The 27,826-nt window shown below is 46.4% G+C and overlaps 1 protein-coding gene across 5 annotated transcripts in view; it reads right to left on the reverse strand.

Moving 5' to 3' along the window:
* Positions 1-27,826, reverse strand: part of SMARCA2 (SWI/SNF related, matrix associated, actin dependent regulator of chromatin, subfamily a, member 2) — a 272,034-nt gene that overhangs the window by 111,862 nt on the left and 132,346 nt on the right. For all 5 annotated transcript variants that reach the window (XM_056522637.1, XM_056522643.1, XM_056522627.1 and 2 more), the window contains exons 17-18: positions 7,180-7,246; positions 5,557-5,667 (exon numbers count right to left, since the gene is read on the reverse strand). In XM_056522637.1, the coding sequence (XP_056378612.1) occupies positions 5,557-5,667; positions 7,180-7,246 (178 nt within the window). The remainder of the gene's footprint in view (positions 1-5,556; positions 5,668-7,179; positions 7,247-27,826) is intronic.

Below are 27,826 nucleotides of genomic sequence, written 5' to 3' on the forward strand. Positions count from 1 at the left end.
GACAAACTTCCCTGGGGAAAATGAAGACGTGAAGTACAGAACGATCACACCACTAAAAGGGATTGTGGAGGAGCCCAGGCTGGATCACTACACATGCCTCAACCATAAACAAGGCCCAAGGACCGTAAGAGACGCCAGAAAGGAAGGCATGCCACAGCATCCTAGGACAGAGACCAAGCCAAGGACTAACCTGTCTTGGATCCCAGTGGTCCGAGCTGACCAGAGCACTCCGAAGAATGGTCCCGCCTGAGCGGGAAAGGAGGGGGAAACAAACGAGGACCCAGCCGGGACCCTTAGGTTTTGGGCCCAGGAAAGATATTCCAGAAGACTATGGTGACAGTGCAGTACAACTGACACAGACAAAAGGGAAGGAAGAACACACCCTTCCAGTGGAAGTGCGCGAAGGGAGGAGAAGAGCAATGGCAGGAAACGAACAACAGACTGTGGCTAGACCAGCTGTTGCAGCCCATACAATATAACATAAACGCCTCCAACACAGGAGAGTGTCAAGGTTGCGTGAGCAGCAGTAGATAATCAAAAACAAAAAAAGGGCCAGGATTCAAAGGTGGACAGGAAGCACATAAGCCTAGACAGAATAAAAAAACTGGTGATTGCTCTAAGCAAAAAACAAGGGCCCAGCCAGATACCCCACCTATATAGTGGAAACAGAGAGATGGCATCATCTTGGCAGCAGAAAAAGCTAAAAAAAATAAATAAATAAATTAAAAAGTCCCCCTAGAGGAGGGAAAACAAGGGTGACCAAGATGAAGCTCAGGTTCTGACCCTGCCAAGCACCCTCGTACCCCCTGTGGAAAGGGAAGTGGCAAGTGCGCCAGGCACAGTAGGAGCAGGGAAATGTTGCCCCACAGCCACGGACCAGGATTGGGAGAATGTAGCCCGAAGTGCTCAACAGAACTACGGAAACAAAATCCCAGGAAGTCCCGAGGCACACCCCACCGAACAGAAGGAAAGGTGGGCTCTACACTGACAGAGCGGCCTTATCATATGGAGGGACACAAACATTGTACCTCATGAAAGCAGTGGGGTACCAAGACTGCCAACACGAAAGAAACCGCAGACATCCAAGGAACCTACAGGAAGGGAGGTATGCCACCAGCAGAACAACATTGCAACCTAAGGAAGGGGAGCAGAGTGATGCTGCTTAGGCTGAGAAAGTCCCTGGAGCCTGCAGAAAAAACCCATACCTGATTTACTAATGGTGCCACACACTAAGACTGCAGCCGCAGAATCAAGAGAAAAAGAATGTATGCGGAGCAGGAAACATGCAGACACCGTTTGACCTTACAGGCAGAAAAAGGTCCCATGAACCAACAAAGATAAACTTTGCGGAAGGTCATCTGAAAGAGGGACACCGGACTTCAGTCGCGGCATCGGCAGAAACAGAGGTGGTGACCTGGTAGACCAGAAAAGCATACAGACACAGTCTGGTCATGTGGCATAGGGACCATGGCCACGCCGGTCCCGCATACAGAAACACACAGCGAAGTGAGATCCCAGCCTTGGACAGAGTAACAGGCATGCAGAGAGAAATCTGGTAAACCAGCATGTGGTGCATTGTAGAAAGGCCATGGAGCCACCCGAGGAGACTCACTTGGAACTACCCCTTGGCAGTGGGTTATACCAGAACAAACATCCACGGTGTGGAAAGAGTATGGCAGGTGACCCGATGTAGGAGGAGGCCATGCGGAAAACCGTATGTCCGACTGGAACAGGATCCCTGAGCGCACAGGGTCACTCCAATCAATCTCCCACAGAAAGCGAGGAACTGGAGTGCGGCCCATCCAACAGGCGACCTGGTGGCGTAGAAGACCCAACAGACAAGGACTGTCTGACTAGCGTGAATCCCGTGAATCTATAGGGACCCTCCTCCAGAACCTCCACCAGGAGAAATGGATAGAGACCCCGCCCCCCTCAGAGATAGGGGAAGGCTGAGGAGCTGTGGAATGCATCCCTGTCATCCAATAGGGTCTGCGGGACACCCTTGATCAGTTCTACTTATAACGCGCACGGCAGTGGGGCACCAGAACGCCAGCGGCAGATATATCTGCCGATGAAAGGCGGTGTAGGAAACCAAGCCGACCACTGTCAGGCGTACTGGTACGGGTCCATAGTAGACAACAAGTAATTCCGACGAGCACCTCACACGGTAGTGAGGTACCGGGAGTCCAGCTGTAGCTACATCAGCCATGTGATGTGTGACAAACTGTGTAGGAAACCATGCAGACCACTGTCCGGCTTACCGGTATAGGACCAGAGAGGACAACAGGAAACTCCATCGGACCTGTCACACAGTAGGGAATTACCAGAACTCCAGCCGCAGATGCATCAGCCAAATGATGTTTGACAGGCGGCAGAGGAACCATGCAGACCACTGTCTGACTTACTGGTATGGGTTCATAGCGGACAACAAGTCATGCCGTCTGGCACCTCGCAATAGTGAGGTACTGGAACTCTAGCCGCAGCTACATCAGACGTATGATAGGCGATGTAGGAAACCATGCAGACCACTGTCTGGCTTACTGGTATGGGTCCATAGTAGACAACGGTACACTCCAACAGATACCTTGCTCAGTAGTGAGGTACCGAAACTCCAGATGCAGATACATCAGCCGCGTGATGTGTGACAAGCGGCAGAGGAAACCATGCAGACCATTGTCTGGCTTACTGGTATGGGTGCATAGTGGACAACAAGTCATGCCGTTGAGCACCTCGCAGTAATGAGGTACCGAACTCCAGCCGCAGCTATATCAACCTTGTGATAGGCAATGTAGGAGACCATGAAGACCACTGTCTGGCTTACTGGTATTGGTCCATAGAAGACAACAGGTAATTCCTTCAGACACCTCGCTCAGTAGAGAGGTACCGGAACATCAGCCATGGGATGTGTGATAGGCGGCAGAGGAAAACCATGCAGACCACTGTCTGGCTTACTGGTATGGGTCAATAGTAGCCAACGGGTCACTCCATCGGACACCTCACTCAGCAGTGAGGCACCGGAACTCCATCCGCACATACATCAGCCGTGTGATGTGTGACAGGAGTCAGAGGAAACCAGGCAGACCACTGTCTGACTTACTGGTATGGGTCCATAGTAGGGATCGACCGATTATCGGTATGGCCGATATTATCGGCCGATAATCACGATTTTGGGCATTATCGGTATCGGCAATTACCTTGCCGATAAGCCGATAATGCCCCGCCCCCCGCACCGCCCCCACCGCGACGGCCTATGGCACCGCAAAAGCCACTGCAGTGATTTGATTTAAAGTGCCCGCTTTAAATCAATGACCTGCAGCGGTGTCGAGGGGGGGATAAATAGCCGATAACTTTTACCGGAATATCGGTATAAGTTATCGGCTATCGGCCCTAACCTCCACCGATTATCGGTATTGGCCCTAAAAAAACGATGTCGGTCAATCCCTAGTCTATAGTATACAACGGAACATTCCTTCGGACACCTCACACCAGCAGTGGGGTACCGGAGCGTTAGTCACGGACTCGGCAGCCGTGACATGCGAGACTACTGTCTGGCATAATGATATCAGGACCAATCCATGCCCATGCAGGAATACTCCCATGGAGACCTACTGTTGAATGTGGGGAACCAGAGCACTAGCTGCGGATGCAGTAGCCTGTGAAGAAGGGAATCATAGATCATGACCTGCCATAACACCCAGAGGATGGGAGGCCAGAAGACCTGACAGATGCGGAATCTCTAAAGAAACCTGAGCATCTTGCAGGAACGCAAAAGGGCTTGTACATTGTATAACAGAGTGTTCGAATATATCCCCTGGCAGTTTCCAAAGAAACGTGAAGCTCTGGCAACAACACGCCACAGTGGTTTGCCTAAGGACGGCAGGATTAGGGATGCCAGAGGGACACCTCAAGCCAGTGTGGGCCTCAAGAGGGTGCCAAACCACACCAGAAGGTGTGAGTGGCCAAGGAATACATACACACACACACATATTAATTTTTTTTTAAATTTATTTATTTATTTATTTTCATTTTTATTTTATAATTTTTTATTTTTTGTGAGAAAATATATACACTAAAGGCTGGAAGGGCACCCTGCAAAGAGCTGCCCATAGTACATATGTGCCATATGCAGGCAGACAGGAAGCCCCTGGGGCAGCGACGGCACAATGCAGTGTGCTATAGAAGCACCTGCTAGCCGTCCTACAGCTCCGAGGCAGGGGGCAGTTGTGGGACAGAGCAAAAAGCTCCCGTCGTGTTCTGCCTCAGGAGCAGAGATATGGCTGGAACGGAGCGGTCCCATCCTAGATAGAGCGCCCCCGACCCCTGTAGCGGGGAAGGGGGCAGAGCTAGGTGTGACAGTGAGAGGGGATGGCTCCCAGAAGCGTGTAAGCCGGAGAGGAGGAGCTGCCTGACCTCCCGGCTTGCGCGTTGAGTAAGGGGGTGAAGAAGGGCCGTGTTACGGCCGCCATGATCCCCCGCCGATGGGATACCCTGGAGCGCACCCCCGCCAGCTCCGCACAGCAGACCCAGTGCAGAGGTTAGCAGGAAACGGCTCCAGCCGGCGGGACTGTTCAAAGTGAAAGTAAAAAGGTCCCGTTGGGAAAGTATAGTGCGGCTCCCTGGCAACTCTCCGCTGCATGAATAAAAGTTAACCCCTCACTGCCTGGACCCCAAAAACCAGCCCCAGAATAGTGACATATAGCTGCATGAGTAAAGGAGCGAGGGTTAATCCCTCACTGCCCCGGACATATGCTCATTTGCGCCGGATCCAGGGTACACTGCCAGGCGCTGGTTGTTCATGAGGAGCAGTTAACGGCCCGTCCAGCAATGCACCGTGCCTCTAGCTCGCAGGTGGGGGATCAGGCAGCACCATGCTCCAGTCGCCGCACGCTAGAAAAAACAACAAAAGGAGAAAAACTAAACTTTGCACTGAAACTAGAAACTTTAGACTGAAACTTGCCTCCTGCTGACACCAGATAAAACTAGTTACCTCACTTCAAGTGAGCAGGTATATCCTGCCAGGGAGGAGCTGACTTTTTTTCCTAGTGTCAGCACCTACTAGTGGCAAGAGCATATAAGCATCAGTAAGGTTGTCCCCCCCCCCCAATGAAGAGCGACCGAGAAATGCTATTTAAAATCCATTTAGCATTGGCAAAGCTGCCGGATCTAAGAGTGAGATCACATCCACTCCACTTACTGATTTACACACACTTATATATACGCTTGAAAGAGACCTCATTGAGTGGGTTGAAATGTCGCTACACATTTTGGGTGAATAAAAATCACTTTATTACGGATCGCTGGAGTGTCGCACTGTGAGATTATGATTATATATATATATATAAAATCACATTTACTAGTGTATAATTATCTATGCTATCTCTTGTTATTTAAAAAAAATAAAATAAAAAGGATTAGCAATAATACAATCAGAACATGACAAAAGCCTTTATGTAGTGCAATACTGCAAAAGAGTTAAAAATAAATAAATAAAGTTTGATGGTTGTTAGCCTCCTAAACAACTAGCACATAAATAAAAATGAAGAAATTGAGAATTACCTTTGCGAGGATGTGCTTGTCTTTAATGATGTATTCATAGGTTGTCAAGAGGACATTAAATTTCCCACTCCTGAGCTGGGGCACCAGAGCTCGTCTCATTGCAGGCGTTCCCTAAAATTATGAGACAAGGCATGAGTTTTAACGCCATTCATAATCCCTAACAGAATATTTCAGATATAGATTTACCAAAGGTTTCAGATCACATAATAAACCTGAAAATTTTGTCTGCATCAATCCTTCCCTGGAGAATCTCTAATACTACAAATATAAGTGCAACAGTAATATAGTGGCTAGACAAATTTTTGTTTACAAGATAAGCATATACATCACCATGAAGCCAATGTCAATAGCAAGTATGGCATTCAGTGACAAAGAAAGGGGTGAACGAAATATTGCAGTATGAGAAAAAAAGTTTTTTTGTTTTTTTTTCCGGTCACCTTGCCATACCAAAAACTGGAATCATAAGTGATCAAAACACTATGTGTACCCCCACAACTTACTTACAGCTTAGTGTGCGAAAACAAGCCCTTACACAGTCCCATCGACGCAAAAATAAAAGTAAAGTTATGGGTGTCGGAAACTTTAAATTTGATAGTGTTGTAATTTTTTTTTAGCTCACAGAAAAACATTTAAATATGTCATACATAAAGCACAAAGCTGTTAGGAGAAGGCCACAAAAAGAGAAAATGTGTAAAAGAATACAAAAAAAAACTCAGAACTCTAAACCAGAAAACAATCAACCTGACACAAAATGGGTAGAAGCTGTGTCTCCCAATGAAGACTTATGTGAAAGAGATTTTACGCATCATTTGGGGGGGGGAGACCGTAATCACGGGACATCCAAAAACACTCCCTGAGGTAGGAAACGAAACCACCAGAGAAAAAGAAAGTTCTGCACCTCTGCCAATGCACCAGTGTGCCCTGTGGAAAAAAAAAAGTGTGCAGTAAAGACCATGTAGTGGCCTTGCGCAACTGAAGAGTCGAAGTGCGATTGCGAACCACCCAAGAAGTACGAAAGGGAAGAACTTTTTCCTGTCAGCAGCGGGCCTTTGAAATTGCAAAATGGATCCAACAAGAAATGTTCAGAGCCCTTTATATCACCCACCTAGAAAAAGGAAGAGTCAAAGAGACGAAAACTAGAGTTGCGGTAGACGGCCACCCAGAATGGAGTAGGGGACTAACGCTAATGCTCGGAAAGAGGTGCAGGTGGTGGGCCGAGTAGAAAACTGGCTGGAGGGGAAGAGTAGGAACGATCCTCAGAGGAGTAGAGCCGAAGAAAAAGAGGGGAAGGGGGAGAGAGAAATAGTCTCCTACGACATCTTAAGTTGGGAAGGAGGGGTGCAAGGTGAGCAGCGGCAGGTGGGGGACCAGGACCCCGACTAGGCGACAACAACATGCTTGATCACACCACACCTGTATCTGCCTCAGACTGTCATTAAGCTAAAACTGGTGAACTAGGTGTCAGTGGCAGGTATAGCTATGGTTATTGTAGCAGACACAATAGCCCAATTTGTCTGTACTGCAGCATTCATAGTAACAAATTTTTAGCGAGGGGAAAAAAAATTATGCAAACAATAAGCTGTCTAATTTTTATAGCTATAAATTATAATTAACAATGCAAACCTTGTAAGCGATCTTCACCACGGAAGGAGCCCATTTATCAAACTCATACTGCCAGTTGGATAATGTCCTATAGAACAAAAACAAAGAAAGTAACATAGAAACTGTGGAGAATGCCCCCCCCCTTTTTTTTTTTTTTTTTTTTTTTTTATTGACACACTAGTTGTAGTACATCTAACATGATTACATAAGGAAAACCTATGCAACATTTCTACAAAGAAAAGTATAATAAAAATAAATAAATAAAATAGCTCATAGGTTCATTCACAGGGGTTAAACTGCAGGGACCAACTCTGATCATAAAAACAGGGAATACCTCACATCAAAACTTTTTAACCTTTTAACCACATAGGGACCCAGGGCGTACAGGTACGCCTTCGGTCCCTGATACTTAATGACCCAGGGCATACCTGTACGCTCGTGGGAATTTCGGTACCCGCTGCGTGACGGGCGGGGACCGGGGGTGACTGCTGATATCGATCAGCAGGCACCCCTTGCAAATGCGGGGGGGGGGGGGGGGGGTTGGGCGATTGTCATCAGAGGAGCCCCCTCCCCCCCTTGTCGGCGACCGGCGCGAATCGCAAGTGAATTTACACCTACAATCTGCGTCGATTCCGGGTCATACGGTGAACCGGAATATAAGGGGGATCGCGGTTGTCCGTGACACCCACGATCCCCCTGAAGGGATAGGAGTAAGGTGGCCCCCCTCCTATCCCTGCTATTGGTCGTCAAGACGCAATGATCAATAGAAGATCGGGGGCGGGGGGGGGGGTTAACTTTCGGTTTCCCCGTTGTGCCCACCCACAATAGGTGGGGCAGGAAAGGGAAACCGACAGTGGGCGAAGTCCACTCGCCCATCGGCAAGGGTAGCGGGCGACGATCGACGGCAGCAGCGGGCGACGATCGGCAGGAGGACGGCTATGCGACTCCCTGGATCCTACGGAAGCCGGTGAGTTGCCTAGCAACCTCTGGAGGACTACAGTCTGAGACCACTATACAGTGGTCTCTAAACTGTAGCCCTCCAGATGTTGCAAAACTACAACTCCCAACATGCCTAGACAGCTATTTGCTGTGTGGGCATGGCATTCTGGGATTTGCAACATCTGGAGGGCCACATTTTGTAGATCACTGTGCAGTGTTCTCTAACTGTAGCCCTCCAGATGTTGCAAAACTGCAAATTCCAGCATGCCCAAACAGCAAACAGATGTCTTAGCATGCTGGGATTTGTAGTTGCGTCCCTCCAGCTGTTGAATAACTACATCTCCCAGCATGCCCTTCGGCGATCAGTACATGCTGGAAGTTGAAGTCTTGCAACAGCTGGAGGCACACTGGTTGGAAAATACTGAGTTGGGTAACTGAAGGTTCTCCAACCAGTGTGCCTCCAGCTGTTGCAAAAGTACAACTCCCAGCATGCACGGTCTGTCAGTACATGCTGGGAGTTGTAGTTTTGAAACAGCTGGAGGTTTCCCCCCCCCCCCCCATGTGAATGTACAGGGTACATACAAACGGGCAGGTTTTCTGCTTGAAGTTTGGGCTGCGGCAAATTTTTTCACCGTAAATGCCCACCAGTGTGAATGTACCCTACACTACAACATAATAAAGGGTAAACACTACATATACATCCCCTTAAACGGTCCCCCCCCCCCAATAAAAATGAAAACTTATCGTACGGCAGTGTTTCCAAAACGGAGCCTCCAGCTGTTGCAAAACGACAACTCCCAGCATTTCCGGACAGCCACTGACTGTCCAGGCATGCTGGGAGTTTAGCAACAGCTGGAGGCACCCTTATTGGGAATCACTGGCGTAGAATACCCCTATGTCCACCCCTATGCAATCCCTATGTAGTGCGCATGGCGCTCTCTCACTTCGGAGCCCTGTCGTATTTCAAGGAAACAGTTTAGGGCCATATATGGGGTATTTCCTGGAGAAATTGCACTTCAAATTTTGGGGGGCTTTTTTCCTTTTACCCCTTATGAAAAGGAAAAGTTGGAGCTACACCAGCCTGTTAGTGTGAAAAAAAAATTAAAATGTTTACACTAACATGCTGGTGTTGCCCCATACTTTTTATTTTCACAAGCGGTAAAAGCAAAAAAAAGTCCCCCAAAATTTGTAACGCAATTTCTCCTGAGCACGGAAATACCCAATATGTGGGCATAAAATGTTCTGGGGACGCACAACAAGGCTCAGGAGTGAGAACGCACTATGTACATTTGTCTAAAATTGGTGATTTGCACAGGGGTAGCTGACTTTACAGCGGTTCTGACATAAACGCAAAAAAATATCCACGTTACCCCATTTTAGAAACGACACCCCTCACGGAACGTAACAAGGGGTATAGTGAGCCTTAACACCCCACAGGTGTTTGACAAATTTTCATTAAAGTTGGATGGGAAAATGAAAAAAAAATAAATTCACTAAAATGCTGGTGTTACCCTACATTTTTAATTTTCCCAAGGGAAAACAGAAGAAATGGGGTTACAAATTTTGGGGGGCTTTTTTTCCTAAGAAAATACCCCATATGTGGATGCAAAGTGCTCTGCGGGCGAACTACAACGCTCAGAAGAGAAGGCGCGCCATTGGGATTTTGAAGAGAAAATTTGTCCGGAATTGAAGGCCACGTGTGTTTAGAAAGCCATTAGAAAGCCCCCCCCCCCCCCCCCCCGTCGTACCAGAACAGTGGACCCCCCCACATGTGGCCCCATTTTGGAAACTACACCCCTCACGTAATGTAATAAGGGGTACAGTGAGCATTTACGCCACACAGGTGTCTGACAGATTTTTGGAACAGTGATCCATGAAAATTAAAAATTAAATTTTTCATTTGCACAGCCCGCTGTTCCAAAGATGTGTCAAACGCCATTGGGGTGTAAATACTCACTACACCCCTTATTAAATTCTGTGAGGGGTGTAGTTTCCAAAATGGGGCCACACGTGGGGGGGGGGGGGACCACTGTTCTGGCACCACGAGGGGCTTTGTAAACGCACATGGCCCCCGACTTCCATTCCAAACAAATTCTCTTTCAAAAAGCTCAATGGCGCTCCTCCTCTTCTGAGCATTGTAATGCGCCAGCAGAGCCCTTGACGTCCACACATGGGGTATTTCCATACTCAGAAGAAATGGGGTTACAAATTTTGGGGGTCATTTTCTCCTATTACACCTTATAAAAATGGAAAATTTTGGGGGGGAAATGCACTTTAGTGAACACATTTTTTTTTTCTCATTTACACATCCAACTTTCACAAAAAGTTGTCAAACACCTGTGGGATGTAAAGGCTCACTGTACCTCTTGTTACGTTCCTTGAGATGTAGTTTCCAAAATAGTATGCCATGTGTTTTTTATTTTCATTTTTTTGCTGTTCTGGCACCATAGGGGTTTCCTAAATGTGATATGCCCCCCCAAAAACCATTTCAGCAAAATTTGCTTTCCAAAAGCTAAATGTGACTCCTTCTTTTCTGAGCATTGCAGTTCGCCCGCTGAGCATTTTACGTCCTAACATGGGGTATTTATATACTCAGAAGAGATGGGGTTACAAATTTTGGGGGGCATTTTCTCCCATTACCCTTTGTAAAAATGATGATTTGGGGGGGGGGGGGGGGGGACTGCACTTTAGTGAAAAAAAAAATGTTTCTTCATTTACACATCCGACTTTAACGAAAAGTCGTCAAACACCTGTGGGATGTTAAGGCTCACTGGACCCCTTATTACGTGCCTTGAGGGGTGTAGTTTCCAAAATGGTATGCCATGATGGGGTTTTTCTGCTGTTCTGGCACCATAGGGGCTTCCTAAATGTGACATGCCCCCCCCAAAAACCATTACAGCAAAATTCACTCTCCAAAATCCCACTGTTGCTCCTTCCGTTCTGAGCCCTCTACTGCGCCCGACGAACACTTGACATACACATATGAGGTATTTCCTTACTCGAGAGAAATTGGGTTACAAATTTTGGGGAGCTTTTTCTCCTATTACCCCTTGTAAAAATTCAAAAACTGGGTCTACAAGAACATGCAAGTTCAAAAAATGAAGATTTTGAATTTTCTCCTTCACTTTCCTGTGAAACACCTAAAGGTTTAAACTTTCTGAATGTCATTTTGAATACTTTGAGGGGTGCAGTTTTTATAATAGGGTCATTTATGGGGTATTTTTTAATAAGAAAGCCCTTCAAATCCACTTCAAAACTGAACTGGTCCATGAAAAATTCCGATTTTGAAAACTTTTTGAAAAATTGGAAAATTGCTGCTGAACTTTGAAGCCACCTCTAATGTCGTCCAAAAGTAAAAACATGTCAACTTTAAGATGAAAATATAAAGTAGACATATTGTATATGTGAATCAAAATATAATTTATTTGGAATGTCTGTTTTCCTTACAAGCAGAGAGCTTCAAAGTTAGAAAAATACAACATTTAAAAAATTTTCATCAAATTTTGGAATTTTTCACCAATAAATGATTCAAGTATCGGCGAAAATTTACCACTAACAAAGTAGAATATGTCACGAAAAAACAAACAATCTCGGAATCAGAATCAAAGGTAAAAGCATCCCACAGTTATTAATGCTGAAAATGACAGTGGTCAGATGTTAAAAAAATGGCCGGGTCCTTAAGGTATAAATGGGCTGGGTCCTTAACCCCTTCAGGACGGAGCCCATTTTGGCCTTAAGGACCGGAGCGTTTTTTGCACATCTGACCACTGTCACTTTAATCATTAATAACTCTGGAATGCTTTTAGTTATCATTCTGATTCCGAGATTGTTTTTTCGTGACATATTCTACTTTAACATAGTGGTAAATTTTTGTCGATACTTGCATCCTTTCTTGGTGAAAAATCCGTAAATTTGATGAAAAATTTGAAAATTTAGCATTTTTCTAACTTTGAAGCTCTCTGCTTGTAAGGAAAATGGATATTACGAATACATTTTTTTTTGGTTCACATATACAATATGTCTACTTTATGTTTGCATCATAAAATTGACGTGTTTTTACTTTTGGAAGACACCAGAGGGCTTCAAAGGTCAGCAGCAATTTTCCAATTTTTCACAAAATTTTCAAACTCAGTATTTTTCAGGGACCAGTTCAGGTTTGAAGTGGATTTGAAGGGTCTTCATATTAGAAATACCCCATAAATGACCCCATTATAAAAACTACACCCCCCAAAGTATTCAAAATGACATTCAGTAAGTGTTTTAACCCTTTAGGTGTTTCACACGAATAGCAGCAAAGTGAAGGAGAAAATTCACAATCTTCATTTTTTACACTCACATGTTCTTGTAGACCCAATTTTAGAATTTTTACAAGGGGTAAAAGGACAAAATTTTTACTTGTATTTGTAGCCCAATTTCTCTCGAGTAAGCACATACCTCATATGTCTATGTAAAATGTTCGGCGGGCGCAGTAGAGGGCTCAGAAGGGAAGGAGCGACAAGGGGATTTTGGAGAGTACGTTTTTCTGAAATGGTTTTTGGGGGGCATGTTACCTTTAGGAAGCCCTTATGGTGCCAGAACAGCAAAAAAAAACCACATGGCATACCATTTTGGAAACTAGACCCCTCGGGGAATGTAACATGGGATAAAGTGAACCTTAATACCCCACAGGTGTTTCACGACTTTTGCAAATGTAAAAAAAAAAAAATAAAATTTTACCTAAAATGCTTGTTTTCCCAAAAAAATTTTATTTTTAAAAAGGGTAATAGCAGAAAATACCCCTAAAAATTTGAAGCCCAATTTCTCCCGATTCAGAAAACACCCCATATGGGGGTGAAAAGTGCTCTGCTGGCGCACTACAGGTCTCAGAAGAGAAGGAGTCACATTTGGCTTTTTGAAAGCGAATTTTGCTCTGGGGGCATGCCGCATTTAGGAAGCCCCTATGGTGCCAGGATAGCAAAAAAAAACCACATGGCATACCATTTTGGAAACTAGACCCCTCGGGGAACGTAACAAGGGGTTAAGTGAACCTTTATACCCCACAGGTGTTTCACGACTTTTGCATATGTAAAAAATTTTTTTTTTTTTTTACCTAAAATGCTTGTTTTCCCCAAAATTTTACATTTTTAAAAAGGGTAAAAGCAGAAAATACCCCCCAAAATTTGTAACACAATTTCTCCCGAGTACGGCGATACCCCATATGTGACCCTAAACTGTTGCCTTGAAATACGACAGGGCTCCAAAGTGAGAGCGCCATGCGCATTTGAGGCCTAAATTAGGGATTGCATAGGGGTGGACATAGGGGTATTCTACGCCAGTGATTCCCAAACAGGGTGCCTCCAGCTGTTGCAAAACTCCCAGCATGCCTGGACAGTCAACGGCTGTCCGACAATACTGGGAGTTGTTTTGCAACAGCTGGAGGCTCCGTTCTGAAAACAGTGGCGTACCAGACGTTTTTCATTTTTATTGGGGAGGGGAGGGGGGCTGTGTAGGGGTATGTGTATATGTAGTGTTTTTTACTTTTTATTTTATTTTTTGTGGTAGTGTAGTGTAGTGTTTTTAGGGTACAGTCGCACGGGCGGGGGGTTCACAGTAGTTTCTCGCTGGCAATTTGAGCTGCAGCAGAAAGTTTGCGGCAGCTCAAATTTGCAGCCAGATACTTACTGTAATCCTCCGCCCATGTGAGTGTACCCTGTACGTTCACATTGGGGGGGGACATCCAGCTGTTGCATAACTACAACTCCCAGCATGCCCGTTGGCTGTCGGTGACTGCTGAGAGTTGTAGTTTTGCAACAACTGTAGGTACACTGGTTATGTATCACTGAGTTTGTGACCTAACTCAGTGTTTCACAACCAGTGTGCCTCCAGCTGTTGCAAAACTACAACTCCCAGCATGTACGGTGCATGGTGTAAGGTGACTGCTGAGAGTTGTAGTTTGCAACAGCTGGAGGCACACCGGTCATGAAACACTGAGTTAGGTAAAAAAAAACTCTGAGTTTCACAACCAGTGTGCCTTCAGCTGTTGCAAAACTACAACTCTCAGCAGTCACCGACAGCCAACGGGCATGCTGGGAGTTGTAGTTATGCAACCAGCAGATGCACCACTACAACTCCCAGCATGCACTTTAGCTGTTTGTGCAAGCTGGGAGTTGTAGTTATACAACAGCTGAAGGTACACTTTTCCATAGAAAGAATGTGCCTCCAGCTGTTGCAAAACCATAAGTCCCAGCATGCCCATAAGGGAATGCTGGGAGTTGTGGTGGTCTGCCTCCTGCTGTTGCATAACTACAGCTCCCAGCATGCCCTTTTTGCATGCTGGGAGCTGTTGCTAAGCAACAGCAGGAGGCTGTAGCTCACCTCCTGCTGTTGCTTCATCGCTGGACTGTCCCTCGCCGCCGCAGCTGCTCCTGGGGCCCCGATCCCAACAGGGGCGCCGGGGATCGGGGTCCCCAGCACCGGGGGTCGTCTTCCCGCACCCGCTCACGTCCTCCGGAAGAGGGGCGGAGCGGGTGCGGGAGTGACACCCGCAGCAGGCGCCCTGATTGGTCGGCCGGTAATCCGGCCGACGAATCAGGGCGATCGTGAGGTGGCACCAGTGCCACCTCACCCCTGCTGCCTCTGGCTGTTCGGGGCCGTCTCTGACGGCCCCGAACAGCCAGTAATTCCGGGTCACCGGGTCACCGGAGACCCGATTGACCCGGAATCGCCGCAGATCGCTGGACTGAATTGTCCAGCGATCTGCGGCGATCGCCGACATGGGGGGGCATAATGACCCCCCTGGGCGATATGCCGGGATGCCTGCTGAACGATTTCAGCAGGCATCCGGCTCCGGTCCCCAACCGGCTAGCGGTGGGGGCCGGAATTCCCACGGGCGTATGGATACGCCCTCGGTCCTTAAGGACTCGGGATTCAGGGCGTATCCATACGCCCTATGTCCTGAAGAGGTTAAGTGGTTAAGGACACAGTATGTATCTGTACACCCTGCGCCCGCTCCCCTGCTATGACGCGGGCTCATGGGCTGACACCACGTCATAGCTGGGTGGTCTCGGCAGCTATAAGCCGCCAGGACCTGTGACTAATGCCGGACATCACCAATCGCAATGACTAAAGTAAAAGTAAAACACTCCCGGCAGCTCAGTCAGGCTGTTTGGGACCGCCGCGGTGAAATTGCAGCTTCCCGAACAGCTTTGAGGATGGGGAAGGGTCCCTACCTGCCTCCTCGCCTTCCGATTGGTGATCTGCTGCTCCATGCCTGCTCAGCAGGCTGGAGTAGCAGAGCACCGATAACACTGGAAAAAAAAGTTAAGAAATGTGAATTAAACCCTTCCATACTAAAAGTTTGAATCACCCCTCTTTTCCCAAAATTCCATATAAAAATATGTAATCATAATAAAAAATAAACATATGTGGTATTGCCACGTGCGTAAATGTCCGAACTATAAAAATATAACATTAATGAAACCGTACGGTCAATGGAGTATACATAAAAAAAAATTCCAAAGTCCAAAATTGCGTATTTTTGGTCATTTTGTGTACCCTAAAAGTATTTTTTTTAAAAGCTATAAAAAAAATCCAATTACAACAAAAATGGTCCCTATACAGACCACGATATAGAAAATAAGCCCTCATAAATCTGTATGTGTAAAAATAAAAAAAAGTTATAGGGGACAGAAGATGACAATTTTTAACATACAAATTTTGGTGCATGTAGTTATAATTTTTGTTAATTAGTATTATAAAATAAAAACTACATAAATTGGGTATCCTTGTAACTGTATGGACCTACAGAATAAATATAAAGGTGTCTTTACTGAGAAGTGCACTGCGTAGAAACGGAATCCGCTAAAAATGATAAAATGGCTTTTTTTCTATTTTGTCCCACAAATAAGGAGATTTTTTTGTGCTTACCGTAAAATCTCTCTCTCATAGCCTTCATTGGGGAACACCTTACAGATGGCTATGTGCTCTTGCCACTAAGAGGCGCTGACACTAGGAAAAAAAAGTCTGTTCATCCCTGGTAGGATATACCGACCCACCTGCAGTGAGGTAATCAGTTTTGTCACAAAGCAGTAGGAGAAGCCAACAAGAAATTTCCTAAAGACCCTAGAAAGGAATCCCGGATAAACAACCCAAGAACCGGAAAAAGTCATCCGGAAAAAAGATGAAGAAATGGGTGGGTGCGGTGTCCCCCAAAGAAGGCTACTAGAAAGAGATTTTACAGTAAGCACAAAAATATCTTTTTCTCGGTCGCTCTTCATTGGGGGACACATTACAGATGGGACGTACCAAAGCAGTCCCCTAGGGTGGGAAAAAACAACCACCAGAAAAAAGGAGTCAGTCCCAAGACTGAACTCCCGAGACCACAAGGCCTGCGAATGAGCCCCCAGACAAGAGACAAACGAAGCCCAGAAATCGAGCTCCCGGAAGATCCCCAGTCCATGGAGATGGACTAGGATGCCAAAAGAAGGGACCGTCCTTCGTAGACTCAAGACACCCAGATCGTCCTTTGTAGACTCAAGACACCCGGTCCCTATAGAGAGACCAGAAAGGGTCGACCAGGAAGCCAGAAGGGACGAAACCATCCCGGAAGCAGATAGGAAAAAGTCCCAGGAACACAACAGGGAGATCAGTGGATGCCTGATCTCCACAGGAGGTGGAGACCAGAAACCACAGGGAAAAAAAGAAAGACTGAATCTGCTCTGGAGAGGTCTGGTGCAGAGAACAAAGAACAGAACAGCATCAGACCAAAAACCTCTGACCCAGTGGCCCGCCATGAGCACCTGGAACGTGACAGTAGCCGCACTGGTGTAATCCGGAAGACCTGAACGCCCTCTATCTCGGAAGGACCTGGACCCCGAAGGAAAAAAAGGAGTGGAAGGCCCTGAAAAGGGGAAATCCCAAATACCGGAGAGAGCGACCTGGAAACTGGAGATGTCTGAGCCATCTGGAAGACGGACCCATAATTGGAAGACACACACCTGAACCGACGTGCGCGAAAACTCCACGGACGACAAGCGTCCATGTCGAAAAATTAAGTAAAGGAGTGCAGTACAGAAAGACAGCCCAACCTAATGGGATTGCGGAGGAGTTCGGGTCGAATCACTACACATGCCCGAGACCTTAACCATCACCAAGGCCCAAAGAACCGGAAGATCTGTCTGAAAGGAAGGCACGCCACAGCATCTTAGGACAGAGCCCAAGCCAAGGAGACCAACCGGTGTTGGACCCTAGAGGTCCGAGCGGAACAAAGCACTCCAAAGAAACATCCCGCAAGAACGGAAACGGAGGTGGAAACAAATAAGAACCCAGCTGGGACTCTCAGGCTCTGGGCACAGGAAGGGTTCTCCAGAAGACTATAGTGTCAGTGCAGTACAAACTGATACAAACAAAAGAACAAAACACACCCTTCCAGAGAAGTAGCTCCGATGGAGGAAAAAAAGCAATGGTAGGACCCGAAACAACAGACGGTGGCTAGACCAGCTGACGCCAGCCATACAAAGGGACATAAACTCCTTCTGCCAGAGGAGAGCCAAGGCTGCAAGAGCAGCAGCAGATAACCATAAAACAGAAAAAGAGCCAGGCTGCAATGGTGGACAGTAAGCACTCAAGCTGATTGCTCTCAGCAAAAACCAAGGGCCCAGTCCGATACTCCACCTATATAGTGGGAACAGCGAGATGGCAACATCTTGGCGGCAGAAAAAAAATCACCAAAATTTTCCCCCAGTGGAGGGAAACAAGGGTGGACAAGAGAAAACTTAGGTACTGACTCCTACCAAGCACCCTGATCCCCATACCCCCTATAGAACGGGGACTGGCAAAGTGCGCCAGGCACTGAAGGAGCAGGGAAATGTTGCCACACAGTGACAGGACAAGTACTGAGTGGACGTAGCCCCCAGGCCCAGCGACAACCCATGACTGTCTGGAGGAGCCACCATGTGTCCCCAGAGGGATGGAAACCCTTCACACTGGAGCTACAATAAATAAAATACAACATGTGTTGAGAGCCATGCCAGACGGTGACAAAGGCAACCGAGTAGGTGCCTGAGCCACCCGGACCGAAACCCTGGAAAAGTTCCTGGACGTATAGGGAGGGGCTGAATTGACACACCCCAGCAGGCCCAGGGGGAGAACAGAAGTGTTCAACCGCCGCAGACCTGCGGAAACAAAATAACCGGAAGCACCGAGGCACACCCCACTGAAAACAAGTAAAGGTAGGCTCAACACTTATAGAGTGGCCTCAGCATATGTAGGGACACGACATGGGTACCTCACGACAGCAGTGGGGTACCAAGACTGCAGACAAACGAACGAAGCCGCAGGCATCCAAAGGATCGGCAGGCAGGGAGGTATGCCTCAAGCAGACCCCCATTGCAACCTTAGAAAGGGAAACGGAGTGATGCCGCTGTTGCTGAGAAAGTCCTTGGGACCTGCAGAAAAAAAAACACACCCCATCTCCTAAAGGTGCTAGACACCAAGGTTGCAGATGCAGACACAGGAGATGAAGAATGTATGTGGAGCAGAAAACATGCAGACACAGTCTGACCTACCGGTAGAAGAAGTCCCAAGGACCCACAGATACACACATTGCGGGACTACACCCGGAAAGAGAGACACCGGACTACAGCCGCGGCATCGGCAGAAACGGGGGAGGTGACCTGGCGTATTAGAAAACCAAGCAGAGACAGTCTGGTTATGTGGCATAGGGACCATGACCATGCCGGGTCCAGCATACTGAAACACACAGTGAAGTGAGATACAAGCCTACTGATAGAGTATCAGGTACGCAGAGAGGGACCTAGTAAAGTAGGGAACCCTGCAAACCAGTAGGTGAAGCGTTGGAAAAGGCCAAAGAAGCAGCACGGGGTGACTCACTTGAAACTACCACTTGGCAGTGGGTTACCTGAACTACAGTCCATGGTGTGGAAGGTGTATGGTAGGTGACCTGACGTAGTCATAAGCCATGCGGACAACCGTCTGGCCGACCGGTATTGGAGACCTTAGCGCATAGGGTCACGCCATGCAAACTCCCACAGAAAGTGGGGTACAAGAGTGCGGCCTATCCAACGGGCGACCTGGTAGTGTAGAAGACCCAACAGACGAAGGACTGTCCAACTGGCATCAATCCCATGTACCTGTAGGGACCCTCCTCCAGATCCCTCACCCAGCCGTGCGGTATTGGAAACTTGCCTAAGTCCGCGGCAGCCCTGAGGTCAGAGACCGATTGCGGCAGAAACGTGCAGACAACAGTCTGGCTGAACAATAACACCTCCAGGTGCTTGGTAAAAATGGAACAGTCAGATATGCAATAACTGAGCCCCTTTGTCACCGGTGGGACGACGGGGAGGCCTAGAAACCCCGTCCCCTGGGAGATAGAGGGAGCCAGAGAAGCCGTGGAATGCATCCCTGTCATGCTGATTAAGGTCCGTAGGAGAGGCTGGGTCAATTCTATGTATACCAACGCACAGTCGTGGGGTACCGTAAGTCCCGCCGCAAATACATCAGTCGCGTGACTTGTGCCAGAGAAAACCATGCAGACCATTGTGTGGCTTACCGGTATGGATCCAGAGTCGACAACAAGCCATTCTGTCGGGCACCCCGCACAGTAGTGAGGTACCGGAACTCAAGCCGCAGATACATCAGCCGTGTGATGTGTGACAGGCGGTGTAGGAAACCATGCAGACCACAGTCTGGCTTACTGGTATGGGTCCAGTGTAGACAACGTGACGCCATTGGAACCTCGCACAGAAGTGAGGTACCAGAACTCCAACCGCAGATACAACAGTCGTATGAAGGGCGGTGTAGGAAACCACGCAGACCACTGTCTGGCTTACTAGAGTGGGTCCATAGTCAACAACGAGTCATTCCTTTGCACAGTAGAGAGGAACTCCAGCTGCAGATACATAAGCTGTGTGATGAGAGACAGGCGGCAGAAAAAAAACATGCAGACCACTGTCTGGCATACTGGTATGGGTCCATAGCATACAATGGGCCAACCTTTGGCTACCTCTTACCTAGTGGGGTACAGGAGTGCCAGCCGCGGAAGCGGCAGCTGTGAAATGAGTGAAAGGTGAGACTATGGTCTGGCATAATAATATCGGATCCAATACATGCCCCTGTTGGAATATTCCCATGGAGACCTTGCACTGGATGTGGGGATCCGGAGCACTAGCCGTGTTTTTTTTTTTTTTTTTCGTAGCTGGAATGGAGCATGGGGCTCAGGGCGCCCTGCAAAGTGTATAAAACTAACATGCAGGCAGACCGGAATCCCCTGGAGCAGCGAAGGTTCATAGCGGTGTGCTATAGAAGCGCCTGCTACAACCGTCTCAGGCTCCAAGGTGGGGGATATTTGCATTATAACGAGCTCCCTCCAGGCCAATGGCTCGTTAGCAAAAGAACTGTGCTACCGAAGAGAAGGAACTGCCTGACCTCCCGGCTAGTGCAAGAATAAGGGGAATAAAAGGGGCGGAGCTAAAGGCGCAGCTAATTGCCGCCATGGTCCCCGAACACCCGCCGGCTGAGCACCATGGAGCAGCACCCCTGCTGGGTCCGCACAGCAGACCCAGGCAGAGGTGAGGAGGTGACTGCTCCAGCCGGCGGGACAGATGAAAGTTAGAAGTAGAAAGCTCCCGGCCGGGAAAAAACTAGTGCAGCTCCCTATTAACCCCCCACTATAGCGCAACGCACCGTAGATGCAGCAGAGGCTGCATGAATAAAAAAGCTAGGGTTAACCCCTCATGGTTCGGACCCCCACAAACCAGAATTAGGGGCATAATAACACTGCACTACACAAGGGGAGGGGATGTATACTCACCTATCTTCACATACTCACCTAGAGATGTCTTCAGACAGCTTTTTAGTCACTTGCATCACGTCAGGCTGCAACAGCAGTACGAGCAGGGAAAATATGGGGACCTGGACCCTAGATACAACCCGCCGTTGGCGGGAAGGGGTTAACGGTACATTCATTAATGAACCGTGCCCCTTAGCCGCATATGGGGGAACAGGTAGCGCCATGCTCCTGAACCCCCACCTGAAAAAAGGAAACAAAAGGGAGTAAAAAACCTAACAAAACAGCCCTTACTAGAAAATAATTAAAAAAAAAAAAAAAAAGACCAGATCTGGGGAGCTCCCAGACCTGTGTCTTGCCTCCTGCTGAAACTAGCTAAAACTGATTACCTCATTGCAGGGGGGCGGGTATATCCTGCCATGGAGGAGACAACTTTTTTTTCCTAGTTGTAAGCGCCTCCTAGTGGCAAGAGCATATACCCATCTGTAAGGTGTCCCCCAATGAAGAGTGACTGAGAAAAATTTTTTTTTTTTGGTTTTGCCATAGATTTTGTGGTGAAATGAATGTCATTACAAAGTAAAAATTGGTAGCGCATAAAACAAGGCCTCATATAGGTCTGTAGGTGGAAAACAAAGCGTTATGATTTTTAGAAGGTGTGGAGGAATAAACAAAAGTGCAAAAACGGAAAAACGCTGAGTCCTGAAAGGATTAATTGAGATTTTTAATTTTACAGAGAAATCAACAAACTGCCCCCATCTTCTCAGGGAACCCTTGTTTTCTGAGGAAATGAGTGGGAGGCTGTGTGAAAACTCTGCTGTTGCTCCATTCACCGACATTGGTCATTAACTTCTTAAATGCCAGAGTATTCTGCCAGGAGCATAATATAAATAAAGCACAGCAGTCGGCACTGCCACCTCCTCTGCAATCCTCAGTACCCCCCCCCCCCCACACACACACACACACACATACATAACTGCATGAGGAGTGATATTTTTCCATGCCCACATGAGACCTTCTGGTGTAGTCCATACTAATCCTGGGGCAATCTGCTTCGGGCAGACTCTACTTGCAGATTGCCATTCACACTGAGCAATAGAATAGTATTATTCAGTATTAGCAATCTCAATGATGGCTTATAAAAGACCAAAATGTGGACAATTTTTTTTTTTATAAAAATTATAAATCAGCCTCTTCTACTACTATTAAATTAAATGAAAATAAATTAAACATATTTGATATTGCTGTGTGCACAGTTGTCCGAATAGTAAGCAGTATGGGTATCATTGTAATTGTATTGACCCACAGAATAATTATTTTTTTTTGTCACTCACTTTATGGGAAAATGAAAGGTGTCAATACAAAATACAATTGGTTGCTAAACAAGACCTCATATGGCTCAGTGGATAGAAAAATAAAAAAAAGAGTTATTGCCCTTAAAAAGGAGGAAAGGAAAGAAAATTTAATTGGCAATGTCCACAGACCCAAATTCCCTGTGTCCTTAAATGGGTACTCCGCTGCTAGACATCTTATCAATGATTCGGCAGGTTCGGACAGCAGTGGTTGTGATGTCACGGCCACGCCCCTCGTGATGTTGCACCACGCCCCCTCCATTCTTGTCTATTTTCAAAGTATTCATGCATTGTGGTCACTTGCCTTGGTCCTCAAGGCTGATTCTAGGGACTAATTATGAAACTCTCGACCTCGCTACTATTCTAGCAAATAATGGGTTATTCCCTCGTCCCAATGTTTTTTTTTTTACTTATTTTTTATTGCACTGTATGTAACATGGGATATCAATAATATCAAAGTATTTTTAACACCAAGTTATCAAGTGACACAAGTTTTCTTATATGGGTTTATGGTTTATGATGGGAAATCAGATGTAGTCGGTTATCATATGAAGGAGAAATCTGCATATTGCACATTGGCAATATTGGTTATTGTTATTCACTTTCTTTGTTTGCTTTGGGTAAGTATTTATTTAACCCCTTAACGACGAAGGACGTATATCAACGGCCGGGAACCGCGGCTAATACAGGACATCACTGATCACGGTGATGCCCTGTATTAAACCTTCAGATGTGGTGATCAAAGCTGACCGCCGCGTCTAAAGTGAAAGTATCCCGGCTGCTCAGTCGGGCTGTTCGGGACAGCCGCGGTGAAATCGCGGCGTCCCGAACAGCTTACAGGACACCGGGAGGGCCTTTACCTGCCTCCTCTGTGTCCGATCGGCGAATGACTGCTCCATGCCTGAAATCCAGGCAGGAGCAGTCAAGCGCCGATAACACTGATCACAGGCATGTTAATACACGCCAGTGATCTGTGTAAAAGATCAGTGTGTGCAGTGTTATAGGTTCCTATGGGAGCTATAACACTGCAAAAAAAGTTTTAAAAAAAGTGTTAATAAAGGTCATTTAACCCCTTCCCTAATAAAAGTTTGAATCACTCCCTTTTTCCCATAAAAAAAATAAAACAGTGTAAATAAAAATAAAAACAAACATATGTGGTGTCGCCGCGTGCGTAAACTGCACGGTCAATGGCATACACGTAAAAAAAATTCAAAAGTCCAAAAAAGCGTATTTTGGTCACTTTTTATACCATTAAAAAAAATCTATAAAAAGTGATCAAAAAGTCCGATCAAAACAAAAATGGTACCGATAAAAACTTCAGATCAAGGCACAAAAATGAGTCCTCATATCACCCTGTATGTGGAAAAAGAAAAAAGTTATAGGGGTCAGAAGATGACATTTGTAAACATATAAATTTTCCTGCATGTAGTTATGATTTTTTCCAGAAGTACGACAAAATGAAACCTACGGTATATAAGTAGGGTATCATTTTAATCATATGGACCTACAGAATAATGATAAGGTGTCATTTTTACGGAAATATGCACTGCGTAGAAACGGAAGCCCCCCAAAAGCTACAAAATGGCGTTTTTTCTTCGATTTTGTCGCACAATGATTTTTTTTTTCCGTTTCGCTGTGTATTTTTGGGTAAAATGATTAATGTCACTGCAAAGTAGAATTGGTGACGCTAAAAATAAGCCATAATATGGATTTTTAGGTGGAAAATTGAAAGGGTTATGATTTTTAAAATGGAAAAAACGAAAGTGCAAAAACTGAAAGACCCTGCGTCCTTAGAGGGGTTAAAATTGGACAAGCATTTTTGAAAAATAAATAAATCTACATTTAATAGAGAAAGGTTTTGATTAACCTAACTAGCCTAGCCCCATTGCATGCTAATCCACTTAACCACTTAAATGGGCACCAACTTTATTTTTTGATATGTTGTAGTACTTATGTACTACAACATATCTCTAATATACTTTTATTATTTTTTTTTTCTTCATTAAAAAGATTTAATTTACATTTAAAAACCGGCCACTGAAAAAGGACTGATTTTGGAGTGGCAATCAGTGCTTTTTCAGTTAGGCTGCACTCGCTCCCTGCCTGTCAATCAGACAGGCGGGAGAGAGCGCATTGGCTCCCGGCCACTCCTCCCGCACATCGCCGCCGCCGCTGTCCCTGCACGCCCGCTGCCGGACTCTGCAGTAACTGCAAGTGTAATGAGGGAACGGGGTATCCGGGGGCGGGGGCACCCTTGCCACCTCACTCCTATCCCTTCAGGGGGATCGTGGGTGTCCTGGACTCCCCTGATCCCCCTTATTTTCCTGGTCACCAGAGACCCTTATGACCCGGAATCGCCGCAGATCGCCGGTCTGAATTGACCAGCAATTTACAGCGATCGCTGACATGGGGGGGGGGGGGGGGGGGGGGGAATGGGGCACCAGCCCGTTCCAATGGGGCACCAGCCCGTTCCCTCCTCCCTCCTCCAAGCCCCCCCCATGTCAGCGATCGCTGCAAATTGCTGGTCAATTCAGACCGGCGATCTGCGGCAATTCCGGGTCATAAGGGTCTCTGGTGACCAGGAAAATAAGGGGGGATCAGGGGAGTCCAGGACACCCATGATCCCCCTGAAGGGATAGGAGTGAGGTGGCAAGGGTGCCACGACTCCTAACCCTGCTGTTGGTCGGTCAGAAGCAACAGACCAATAGCAGATCGGGGGCGGAGGGGTTAAAGTTCGGTTCCCCCGTTCTGCCCACCCACAGTAGTACGGGCAGAACGGGGGAACCGACGGTTACCGGCGCCGAGAGGTCACTTACCATTGGCAGCAATCGGCGGTCACGTGCGGCTGGCTCCCTGGTGCAGACTACGGAAGCCGGTGAGTTGCCTAGCAACATCTGTAAGGCTACAGTTTGGAGGCCACTATACAGTGGTCTCTGAACTGTAGTCCTCCAGATGTTGCCAAAACTACAACTCCCAGCATGCCCACACAGCAGTTTTCTGTCTGGGCATGCTGGGATTTGTAGTTTTGCATCATCTGTGAGGACCACAGTTAGGAGATCACTGTGCAGTGGTTTCTAAACGTGGCCCTCTAAATCTTGCAAAACTACAACTCCCAGCATGCCCAAATGGCTGTCTCGCCATGCTGGGAGTTGTAGCTGCGTACCTCCAGCTGTTGTATAACTACATCTCCCAGCATGCACTGACAGACCGTACATGCTGGGAGTTGTAGTTTTGCAACAGCTGGAGGCACACTGGTTGGAAAATACTGAGTTAGGTAACAGAACCTAACTGAAGGTTTTCCAACCAGTGTGCCTCCAGCTGTTGCAAAAGTACAACTCCCAGCATGCACGGTCTTGTCAGTGCATGCTTGGAGTTGTAGTTTTGCAACAGCTGAAGGTTTGCCAAGCACTTCCGGACAGCCACTGAGTGTCCAGGCATGCTGGGAGTTTAGCAACAGCTGGAAGCACCCTGTTTGGGAATCACTGGCATAGAATACCCCTATGTCCACCCCTATGCAATCCCTAATCTAGTCCTCAAATGCGCATGGCGCTCTCTCACTTCGGAGCCCTGACGTATTTCAAGAAAACCGTTTAGGGCCACATATGGTGTATCTCTGTACTTGGGAGCAATTATGTTACATTTTTACCGCTTATGAAAAGGAAAAGTTGGGGTCTACACCAGTCTATTAGTGTAAAAAAAAAAAAAAATTTACACTAACATGCTGGTGTTGCCCATACTTTTTATTTTCATGAGGTAAAAGGAAAAAAAGACCCCCAAAATGTGTAACGCAATTTCTCCTGAGTACGGAAATACCCAATATGTGGACATAAAATGCTCTGCGGGCGCACAACAAGGCTAAGGAGTGAGAGTGCAATATGTACATTTGAGGCCTAAAAATTGTTGATTTTCACAGGGGTGGCTGATTTTACAGCGGTTCTGACATAAAGGCAAAAAAATAAATACCCACATGTGACCCCATTTTGGAAACGACACCCCTCACGGAACATAACAAGGGGTATACTGAGCTTTAACACCCCACATGTGTTTAACGAATTTTCGTTAAAGCTGGATGGGAAAATGAAAAAAAAAAAATTTTTTTTTTTACTGAAATGCTGGTGTTACCCTAAATTTTTCATTTTCACAAGGGAAAAGAGAAAAAAAGCCACCCAAAATTTGTAACTCCATTTCTTCTGAGTAAGAAAATACACCATATGTGGATGTAAACTGCTCTGCGGGCGAACTACAATGCTCAGAAGAGAAGGAGCGCCATTGGGCTTTTGAAGAGAAAATTTGTCCAGAATTGAAGGCCACGTGTGTTTACAAAGCCCCCATAGTGCCAGAACAATGGATCCCTCCCACATGTGACCCCATTTTGGAAACTACACCCCTCACGGAGTGTAGTAAGGGGTGCAGTGAGCATTTACGCCACACAGGTGTCTGACAGATTTTTGGAACAGTGGTCCATGAAAATGAAAAATGTTATTTTTCATTTGCACAGCCCACTGTTCCAAAGATCTGTCAAACGCCAGTGGGGTATAAATGCTCACTGCACCCCTTATTAAATTCTGTGAGGGGTGTAGTTTCCAAAATGGAGTGACATGTGGGGGAGGGTCCACTGTTCTGCCACAATAGGGGCTTCCTAAATGCGACATGCCCACCAAAAACCAAAAAAATTTGCTTTCCAAAAGCCAAATGTGACTCGTTCTCTTCCGAGCACAGTAGTGCGCCAGCAGAGCACTTGACATCCACACATGGTGTATTTCCATACTCAGAAGAAATTGGGTTATAAATTTTGGGGGGCATTTTCTCCTATTACCCCTTGTAAAAATGTGACATTTTAGTGGGGAAAAAAAAATCTTCATTTACACATCCGACTTTTTAACAAAAAGTCGTCAAACACCTGTGGGGTGTTAAGGCTCACTGTACCCCTTTTTACATTCCTTGAGGTGTGTAGTTTCCAAAATAGTATGTCATGTGTTTTTTTTTTTTTGCTGTTCTGGCACCATAGGGGCTTCCTAAATGTGACATGCCCCCCAAAAACCATTTCAGCAAAATTCACTCTCCAAAATCCCATTGTCACTCCTTCCATTCTGAGCCCTCTAATGCACCCACGGAGCACTTTACGTTCACATATGAGGTATTTCCTTACTCTAGAGAAATAGAGTTACAAGTTTTGGGTGGGATTTCTCTCCTTTTACCACTTGTAAAAATAAAAAAAAAATGGCTCTACAAGAACATGCGAGTGTAAAAAATGAAGATTTAGAATTTTCTCCTTCGCTTTGCTACTATTCCTGTGAAACACCTAAAAAGGGTTAAACTTTCTGAATGTCATTTTGAATACTTTGAGGGGTGCAGTTTGTATAATGGGGTCATTTATGGGGTATTTTAAACATGAAAGCCCCTCAAATCCACTTCAAAACTGAACTGGTCCTTGAAAAATTGCGATTTTTAAATTTTTGTGAAAACTTGAAAAATTGCTGCTGAACTAATGTCTTCCAAAAGAAAAAACATGTCAACTTTATGATGTAAACATAAAGTAGACATATTGTATATGTGAATCAATATATAAATGTATTTGGAATATCCATTTTCCTTA

This window comes from Hyla sarda, chromosome 1 (genome assembly GCF_029499605.1).
Source record: "Hyla sarda isolate aHylSar1 chromosome 1, aHylSar1.hap1, whole genome shotgun sequence".
NCBI classification, from domain to species: domain Eukaryota; kingdom Metazoa; phylum Chordata; class Amphibia; order Anura; family Hylidae; genus Hyla; species Hyla sarda.